The sequence below is a fragment of the Fragaria vesca genome, linkage group LG1 (genome assembly GCF_000184155.1).
Source record: "Fragaria vesca subsp. vesca linkage group LG1, FraVesHawaii_1.0, whole genome shotgun sequence".
Lineage (NCBI taxonomy): Eukaryota > Viridiplantae > Streptophyta > Magnoliopsida > Rosales > Rosaceae > Fragaria > Fragaria vesca.
The window spans coordinates 18,165,993-18,176,373 of record NC_020491.1 but is presented as its reverse complement, the minus strand read 5'-3'; the positions used below and the strand labels follow the sequence as shown (position 1 = coordinate 18,176,373).

Sequence of the window (10,381 nt, the reverse complement as noted above, 5' to 3'; positions counted from 1 at the left end):
TTTTTTTCCAGTTTCCGGCGAGATCGACTTTGTTTGAAGTTTGGGTGATCTCGCCGGAAAACTGGAAAAAAAAGGGACTCGCCAAGGAGGGAAATTGGTCGGGGACGCTGCTGGAGTCTTCTGGGGTGGAGGCGCGCCGTCGCCGGAGCCGGAGGGTGGAGAACGGACGGACGTCCGCACTTTAAGCCGAGTGCGGACGTCCGCTTCACATCCGGCCTGTATATATATATATATACAGTCATTTTCAGATACGGACGTCCGCACCGCCTTACGGTGTGGATTTCCCTCCGTTTGCCACCGTACGACGCCGGTGAGGGCGCACCTCCCCGGCGAGTCCGCCGAATTCCAGTTTTCCGGCGAGATCACCCAAAACTTCATATATATATAGAGGGTGTGTGCACTGCTCTTCTCCCTACTTTAGTGACTCTAAGAAAGAAAAATGTATTTCTTGGAGAAGGTTGTTACTTGTGTTCAGAAGGTGATGAATCTATTGAACACATTAGTAGGGACTGCCAATTTATGCGTGATTTAATTGATAGTGTAACAGAGTTGGCATGGGTGGTGTCCAGAACCAGTAGAGCCGGTTCAATACAGATTGGCTTCTACTGTGCCAGAAGAGGTTAAATAATGACCTCTTTGCCTTGTTATTGATGATGATATGGAGTGTTTGGAAGGAGAGGAATTTGCGATTATGGTCTGGTAAGTACATGTCAGTGGCACAAGTTTCTTTCCAATTATCCTCACATTTTCAAGCTTTTAAAGCTGCAAATCCAAAACGGAGCAAAGTTCCTAAGCAAATATGGAAGTGGCAATTACCAAGTGAGGGTACACTTAAGCTGAATGTGGATAGTGCCTTTGATGGTTTGGCAGGCAGTTGGGGAGTTGTGCGTGATAGCGAGAATCGGGTAGTAGCTGGTGCTTGTGGCAGGGAGGGCGGGAGGCTTTTGTTCAAGCTCCTGTGTTTACCGAAGCTATGGCTGTCAGGCAGGCTTGTGAGATGGTGCAGGCGGGCAGCAGATCAGTTGTCTCAAGCTATGATTGAGACTGATTGGTTGTGGTTCATGGTATCCAAAAGGACGAGGTTCTGATCTCTCTGAATTGGGTAGGATTTTGGAAGACATTGGATGCATGCCGGAAGACTTACCAGGTGTTAGTTACCTATATATAGGTTGGATGCTAATTCAGCAGCACATAATCTAGCCAAATGTGCTTTGCAATGTGATTTGAATTTATCTTGGGAAGGGAATTATTCCTCCAGCCGTGAGTAACTACGTTACTCCACAATGTACTCACTAGTTACATAATAAACTTTTGTCGTCTTCCTCTAAAAAAAAAATGGTCTGGTGAGTATGTAGTTCGTTTGTCTATCAAGTTTCTTTGGAGCAGGGGTCATTGAAGGTCAGGTGCACACAGGGCAAACTTTGCATTTACCTTGAACCTTCTTGCTTTGATAACAGTCCTCAACCATATGTACAGGGGTGTTGTTCTGATGACCATCTTTGCACATCTCCATATGAAACAGCTCTGGTACACACTTACTGGTACCCAACCCTGCCAAGCGGCAAAGTTATCATGTCTATCATAAGAGATGAGCCATCAATACCAGCTTTAGATTTAGTGTTGGTGATGGTGTAGTCACTAGCGACTTGAGGTAAATGAGACCCAAAGGGGCAAATCAATCGAACAAATGTTTTGCCCTGCTAGGGCAAAGGATGCTAGCATCTTAACTCTTTAAGGGCCCGTTTGGTAAACCAGACAAGATTGGATTAGGATTTTACCCAAGATAAGATAGAGACTAGATTGGATAAGTAGATGATAACTGAAAAACCAATCTCCTGTTTGTGAAATAGGATTAGGAAATGGATAACATCCAGAATTTTTAAAAAAAAAAAATCTATATATCGAAAAAATTCAGAATCAATCTCAATAACCAACTTCAATTCTAAACTAAAATCAAATAGTGTAAGATCTGGATCATGATGATCCATTCATCCATGCCGGCGCTCACAGAGATAGTGTTGCTGGTGATGGCGGTGAGCAGGATGGTGTTGGCGGTGAGCAGGAAGGTGATGGCGATGAGCAGGGAGGTGATGGCGGCGGCGAGGTCACGGAGATTGGCAGATTTGTTGTGAATTACGTACAAGCCGGCGTCGGTGCAAGAAGAACTCGAGATGAGATACGGCATGAATAGATTGAACATCTATGGGTCTGTATGGGTCTGTCCGTGAGGGTGAGGATGAGTAGCTTGAACATCTGCTATGCGATTCAAGATTCCAGTTTGAAGTTGGGTTCTTCTAATTTTCAGATGAGATCGAAGACGAAGCAGTAGTGTTTAGGTGGGAAGCGTCGTTCTTTTGTTTTGCACTTTTGCTCATATCCAGCTGGATAAAATTAATAACACCATCTCAGCAGGATTTGAAATCAAGATCTGACAGGATAGAAATTTTCTGCTTACTCGATGTCTGAACCACCAAACACAACAACTAACCAGATTGGAAATAATAAATCTTGTCAGGGAACCATCTCCTGGAAAACAAACGCGGCCTAAGTTCAAACTCAAATGTTCCTCTTATGGTAAGGATTGATGTCGGTACGTAGCTGAAGATTGTCACCTTGTTGAGGCAAACATCGAACGGCCATTTTAGTCGCTGTCAGGCACCTCTAAGGACCAATACTCGGATCTACGAAGGGAACAACTGCCCTGTAATGGCCCCGATATCATCAAAAGATCTTCAACGAATTCGAACCACTCCATCATCTTCGGTATGACCTGAACATCGTAGAGCCACACTAAGAAGAACAACGAGCTTCAACTCTCACTAAGAAACCCTGACCAAACCTACAACTTCCGCCATCAAAGCCACCAATGTCAGTCATTCCTCGGTCTAGATCAGCCACCAACCTATTCCACCTCACCAATAAGATTAAAAACAAAACCAAACCAGCCACCCTTAAACTACTCAAGAAGTCTCGAATGACCAAGTGACTTTGCAGCACCAAACCAGAGAGATCCTAGAACTACCAAATTAAGAAAGAAACTAGAATTCCCTAGGTAAAGCAGCTTGTGCTTGCAATATCAAATCTCTTAACATAGCTCGACAGAGAAAACATACTTTACTGTCTTTACATATTATAGAGGATACTGAAAGAGGCTTCTGTATATACATCATGTGCATGAGCTACTTACTCCAATTACATAACTTTTTAAATCTTGGCCGGTGCTGAAAATTATTAGTTTTCGAATGGAAATCACTTTTGCAATGTGAAATCGCAGTCTCTAGTCTCTGTAGATATTTTTTTTTGTTGCCTTGCTCCATCATTTGGTTCTGGCTAATCTATAAACTACCTAAGTTGCCAAAAATATAAACTACCCAAAAAAAAAATATAAACTACCCAAATTGCCAAAAGTAATTGATCTTCCATGAAAGAAGAAACATGGAGCTGCCAAACAATACGTCAGATCCAAGAAATGCATATGCATGAGAGACAGGGAGAGAGGAAGGGGGATTTGTTATCTAGATAAGATTTTATTTGCCTAATTAAATCATATGTTAGTGATCCTATAAAACTCAATCATATAGAAACTAATATAACCAAAGAGGATCCACAAGCAAGGCTACACACTATTCCTATACATAACTACCAAATCACATTATAAAGTTCATTGCCATGTTCATATATTTGAGATATATGGGGGATGAAATGTAAATTATTGGCCATGAATCAAAACCCCATCAGCATTCACATGCTCTTGTTCCCTCCCCTCACTTGCCCTCTTATGAATTTGTTAGTACCTACCTAGCTAGCTCAGAGGAATTATTACAAAATAATACAAAGAAATCATTGAGTAACATGGCATAAAAGGAAATTGATCATATGAGATGAAAAATCCTTTTGAGGAAAAAAAAGAAGAAAAAAGTAGCATTGAATTTGAAGGAATAAAACACACAACAACCATGACAACAAAGGCCAACAACAAAAAATAATTGGGGGGAATTATAAAGAAAGCCATTGGCGATAAACAAGGCAGAGACACTAGGTTAAGTTTATTGCTTCTTGTCGATTACAGATATTCAGCAATCTTTAATTACTATCTATATACCATCTTCATCATGACATAAAATACAGACACTTCCAAAGAACACCAGGCTGCTTGATCCGCAGAACATGCAGCACTTAATAATCAAATATTTCTGGTCGATTGATCTTGATCGATCAGCTTCTGTTCTTGCATTTCTCCATCGCTTTTGGAGCTGAAAGTAATTAAAACAGAATATTAGAATTGATTATTCTACTATACAGATTCAGAAAACTAATAACCAACAGTTCTTCAAACCTTAGGATAACCACTTCTGAAAAACTATATTATTATCTTTTGTTTCAGAAAAGGGTAATTTTATATGTGCATCATGCTAAAATAGCAATATTATGCATTGAGAAATATACGATTTTGCACTTCTACCTCTGGAAGAATGAAGAAGTTCATAAATGCCTTTTGCACCAAAATTTGGAAAATTATTCTCTAATTATTAGCATAAACGTACCAAGTCCAATTGCTTCTGATCCTTTCATTATTCGCAATCGCTTGCATGAATCAACAAACATCCTGCATACAAATGAAACCAAAAATTAGTAACCAAGCTAGGAATCGAATAAATTATGCAGTGGGTGCTGTTAATTAGCACTTTTTATTTTGCTTCTTTTTTCTTCATGTTTATTACTTGAGTTTAGGGTTTGAAGAAAGGTACGTAGAGAGGTAGATGAAGATTGAAGAAGAACTTACTCCCATGGAACATCACCCACAAGCATCCAGTCTCCATCCTTATCTTCATAGGTTGGCACATACTCAGTACTGTTCAGCAGATCCATCAGCTTGCTCTCATTCATGAAGTCTATCATTCCTTGGGCCCCGTAGTAACCTTCAATTAACAACATATAAACATGATAATTATTAAAAGATTCAGAAATTAAATATTGGATCAGTTGCTGTTAACAATTAACTAAACAACAATGATTTCATGTGCACTAATTTTGGAATCAAAATCATGTCCAGTCAAGATCTAAAACAAGTCAGTCAGTGTTTCTAAATTAAGCTAGAATTAATCAAGTATATTGCACTTAATTACCTGTGGTGAAGGAGCTGAACATCTTGGACAAGGCATCAGACAGCTCCTTGTAGCTCTTGTACATCTTCAAATCTACCTTACGAAGGTAAGGTGCACCATCCATGCAAACCTTCACGAATGCAGCCTTCTCAGTAGTAGTACTACTCTCCTCGCCGGTGCTCTTCTGCGCCATAACGTTCTTTCTGAAGGAGCGAACTGGTGGCCAACCCACAACTTGTGCCCTGAAGAAATAATAATACATCAATAACAAGTTTACCCAGATTACTGTGACTGTTGTAAGCCCTAGTGGTAACAAAACCAAAGTTTAATCTTAAAGAAATGAAGTCTTTGTTCTGAAAAATAGAATTTCTTGAATAAAACGGTTTTACATAACCTCTTTGTGATGAAATAATCGGCATATGTGAGAGGTTGAAGAAGAAAAATGTTTTATACGAAGTGTGTAAATGAAAAAGCCGGGGGTTTATGAAGAACGTACTGTTACAGTGTGTGGAAGCATATAGAAATCATCACTTACTTGGCAGGTGGTTTGGCTGGATCCTTAATGCAGGGAAGGTTTTTCTCCCTGGAAGAAACATTTTTGACACTCTCATTCATCAAACCTTCGTTGGCATGAAGGTTGAGCTTGAGATCAACTGTCTCGGAGAAACCTCTCTTTCCGGTAGCCTTAGGGGTACAGATCTCCGGCTCGGTCGTCAAAGCAGCCCCGCCGGGCAACCCAAGGCACAGCTCGGTCTCCTTGAAGTTCAGATTCATCTTCCGGATAACAACTTCCATCGAAACTAACTGAGCCACGGTGGAAGATAAGTGCTCCGATAAAAAAAGCCTGTGAGTGTCTGTATGCTTGCGCTTATATTTGTGGAGATGTAGAGCTGCTCTCTCTCGCTTCTGCTTCTGCTTCTTCTTCTTCCTCTGCTTCTTGTGTCCTCTTCTGCTAATAATGTTGGTTTCGACGATGTGAGAGAGATAGATAGAGAGAGAGACACACCCCCCACAACAATAATATATCAACTCAACTCTGCGTGTGGGACGTTTGTGTCTGTGTCTGCATGTGTATGTGTTATGGAGTTTCTCTGATCCTATGATTTGACACGTGGGGGATTGGGTGCGGTTTGATCTGACCTGTTGATTTGGAGGTTAAACCAGACCTAATTGATGGCACAATCATTTGCCGACGGGATTAGGTTTTGTGAAAGGTAGTGGCTAATATGCATGGGCTCTAGCTATCTCCAATTCTCTGTTAATTTTGATCCTTATTCGAGCTGTTTGTTTCTTCTAGTAGTAGTCAACCTTCACATGATGCAAGGCAGCACCGGTCAGATTCATTCACTTACATGCAGAATCAAACTATATATCTCAGGTGGATTTACCGTTTTGATCCTTAACTCAAGAGTTATTGTTCTTCGAGTTATAATTCCGTTCGAATAAAGGTTATTATGAGAAGTGGATTTTCCACTGCAAACTAATCATTTTGCATTTTGTATCTGACGTACTTTTAACTTGTTAGTTTAGTATGTGATTTTAAAAACATTAATTTGAGCGATTTATATACAAAATAATCAAATAAACTAATAAAGTGAAGAATTTTGAAGTCTGAGAAGGGAAAAGGATGAGTTGAAACAAAGACAAGGGAATGATCGATTCCATGCCATCTATCTCTTCATGTTTAACAGAAGACAAAAATAAAACAAAGAGAGAGATAATAGTGCATGGCATAAACTTATGGTTATGATTTCAGTATCAACGTAAATGTATCCCTTACGTATAAACAAGAATATTCTGTGAAATCTTTTTTAGCTTACCAAAGTCTCCCATCGTAAGCTAAATTCTTAGCCAAATTTGTATCCTTTTAGCTTTGAAAAACACTCCCACCATAAACTAAATCCAAAGGTAAAGCCATTTATTTTTCTTTTCTCCTATATTTGTTTAAATCAATAATTACTCATAAAAAAAATATTATATAAATATATTCGATATAGAGCTCATATGAAAGATCTCGTCGAGATCTTCGCGATGATTGTGAGTAACAAATTTTTAATTTTGATGATAGTGTAAATTAAAAGGAGAAATGTAAAGTTGAATAAAATAACATTTAATTTTAGCTTACAAATTTCATAAGCTAAATTTGGCTTACCAAATAGTTCAAGTCAAATTTTTTATCTTGAAAAATGTAATTTAGCTTATGGTGGGAGTAAACATAGGCTAAATTTAGCTTTTTAGCCTATGGTGGGAGATGATCTTATAGATCTATTAGGAATTTTGTGCCACATTCTTGCTAGAATTGAGGATATATATCTTCGTTTACCATCTCAGTTATCATCCATCATGTGAGTGCACATGCCATCCCACTACGTGTGTGGAGTTGTTAAGCTCATCTGCTACTTCGATTGGTTTTTTCAAGTTAGGAAATTTAGGTCGAAAAAGAAGAGAAAATTAAAGGCAGTGTCTCAAATCTGGGTTCATGTTGGAACATGGCTACAAGTTTCATCCGAGTATCATGTTATATCGATCATGAATATAGTCTCCATTCAATTATTCTGAGCCGACCAACAAACAAAAAAGAAAAAGTTTGGTCGAAGTCACATTATATATGTACAGCTACAACCAGCTTACTAGCCTAATAACATGCTTCCGATGGTAATATATATCTCATCTCTATTCATTTTGTAACATCAATACTTACATCCCATTAACTGTAAGATATGTAATTCATCGCCGACGGGTACGTGGTAATATATGATACTTACTACGTATTCGCGCCTTAATCTATTTTTATCTTTCATTAACATGTAACATGAATATTACCGTTTAATTTCGTTTCGAACTGCCATGTCTATAGTTATAATTTGATAGGCATATATATACCAGACGACTGAGCCATTTCCAATTGTGTCCATACTCCATTTCTCTCTTCTTCTTTTTTTGAATAGTTGTGTGCATACTCCATAGAAATGTGAATAATTTAGTTTTCTGGGAACCTTCCAAACGTGCATAATCGCACATGAACGAATAAATCAAGCCATATATGCATGAGTAATTTATCACATTCCGAATTTAGCTACACATACAAGCACATGATTTTGGTTAATTTTGTATAATATATTAATAGTAAGAGGATTTTTACCAATCCTAACTATTTTTTAGTTAAATTTTAATCAAATTAGCTAAAATGTCATACGCCTGCATTAATGCTCTTTACTTTAGCTAGTATTAAATTAATATTATTTTTTAAAATAAAGATTAAATAATTTATATGTATTTATATATCACATAAAATATCTTAAAATGAATGTAATAAAATATAGAGAGTCTCATCTCGCTTTCTATATTTAGCTAACGAGATAGCTAAAAGTCATAATATCTAAACTTTGACTAGTCTGCTGGAGATTCTAAAATACTCGAAAAGCTAAACATGCTCTTTAAAATAACTAAAAAATCAAAATAAAGAGTCTGAAAGATGCTCTAATAATATTTTGGTTGACCACCCCCTTTGATACATATAGCTTCCCGTCTCCTCTAAAATGAAAGATGCTATTTCTTAAAAGTCGTTATTATCAACTCAATATTGTTAATTTGCGGGGTTATATACATGCAAGCCAGGATGGAGGCACGAAATTTGAGCCGCGCCTTTGATGGCAGTTTAGACTTGACATCTAACTTTTATGTGCAATATGGCTACCTCAATTACCTGATAGCTCAATAACCTGCAGGTGCATGTCTAACTGTATGTGCAATATGGTTGACGTACACTACAAGTCTGAAGAAAAAGGCCGTACGTGTATGTCAAATCTCAAATGCATGCTAACATCAGTATCTTACACATAGTAAAACCACAGCTAGAATTCATAACTCGATCGTAACTAATTTTTACTACAAATTTAATAACTGAAGCAGCTCTTGTACAATCAAGTACAGGGTTTTAACAGATCATTGCATCACCCGGCCATTTTCGAAAATGCAGGTTCTGTATTTTTGGCATTTTACAAAAATGGCTCCCTAGCTAGCTCCTTATTAATTATCTAGCTAGATTATATGTGAATATATATGTGATTCTGCATGAATGTCAAAATTGGTACAGCAAGTATAGCCCTGTAACCTGTAGGACACATCATGAGCATCGATCAGTCGCTAGCTAAGTGTGCAAACAACATCAGTGATATCCTAAAAACCTTTAGAGGGCGTGGTGCTGACTTAGAGACAGGTCACGTCCCCAAGAGAGGGAAACATCTCTAACCCTAGCTGTGCCCTTGCCCTGTCAACGTCCCTCCCAACCCCATCGATACTGGCTCACCTTGTTTCTTTCTCATCTACCTACTATCTTATCAATCGTAATTATCATCGCTATATTATTGACGATGAGGCTCTCTTCTGGCCACGAACTCCAACTCGATCCCTTTGAACATTCCCAGATAATCGAAGAAACCAGGTCTTCTTTTGCTTTGAAACCCCAAACATGTCCTCGATCCTATCCGATGAAGAAAGTGACTGCTTTCTACATTACTTTTGGCAAAATCTCATGTATTTTACGGCATGACCTAACCTAATAATGGGAAGGTGCTAGGGTTTTGGTGGTCCTGATGATGCCGCTTAGGTATATATGTAGCGATGACTGCAAACCATAAAGACTGCTATTTAAATTTTTGGTAACATGCACCTACCATATCATATTCCCAACCATATCATATTGGCTTCAAAAGATCAAGATTATGGCTGATTCCTTTTCTTTGGTTAACTGGTCTTGGATCAGTAGGGAAACAAATACTGTAGCGGATTGTGCAGCTCATCTTGCTTCAAGACTGGAGTGTTCTATGAATTGGATTCATAATCCTCCTACCACTTTACTTCATGTTCTACAGTCAGATGCAGCGGCTCCTCCTTAGTCTTCTATAGTTTTGCTTTCTGCTTTCTGTCTCTAAGCCTATGTGTTTTTGTTTTTTCTTTGTTTGTAATGGTTTGGTTGTCAAAAAAAAAAAAAATTAATATCATATTCCCAACCCCCATTCAAAATATACCAAAGTTATGGGAACTTTTTTTAATTATTTTACTCTAATTTAGTTTGATCGATTTTACGTGCGAACTGCTCTAAAACAAATGAAGGATTTTTAGTACTTTCGTCTCTGAATGTGATTTTTTTTTTTTTTTATTAGAAAAGTACGAGTTTCAATATATAAATCTATTGATTTTCATTCAAAAAACAATTAAAGTTGAAAACCGTAGACCAACCATAATATATAATTTACAAATGGTCAAATATCAAA

General features: G+C 38.0%; 1 protein-coding gene across 1 annotated transcript; it reads right to left on the bottom strand.

Moving 5' to 3' along the window:
* Positions 1-3,986: 3,986 nt before the first annotated feature.
* Positions 3,987-6,107, bottom strand: LOC101295272 (auxin-responsive protein IAA14-like). The gene is made up of 5 exons (XM_004288379.1): positions 5,641-6,107; positions 5,127-5,347; positions 4,784-4,919; positions 4,545-4,606; positions 3,987-4,253 (listed from the first exon to the last, which is right to left on the bottom strand). Exons 1-5 carry the CDS (start codon positions 5,898-5,900, stop codon positions 4,216-4,218), a joined length of 717 nt encoding a protein of 238 aa, XP_004288427.1. The 5' UTR covers positions 5,901-6,107; the 3' UTR covers positions 3,987-4,215.
* Positions 6,108-10,381: the final 4,274 nt, after the last annotated feature.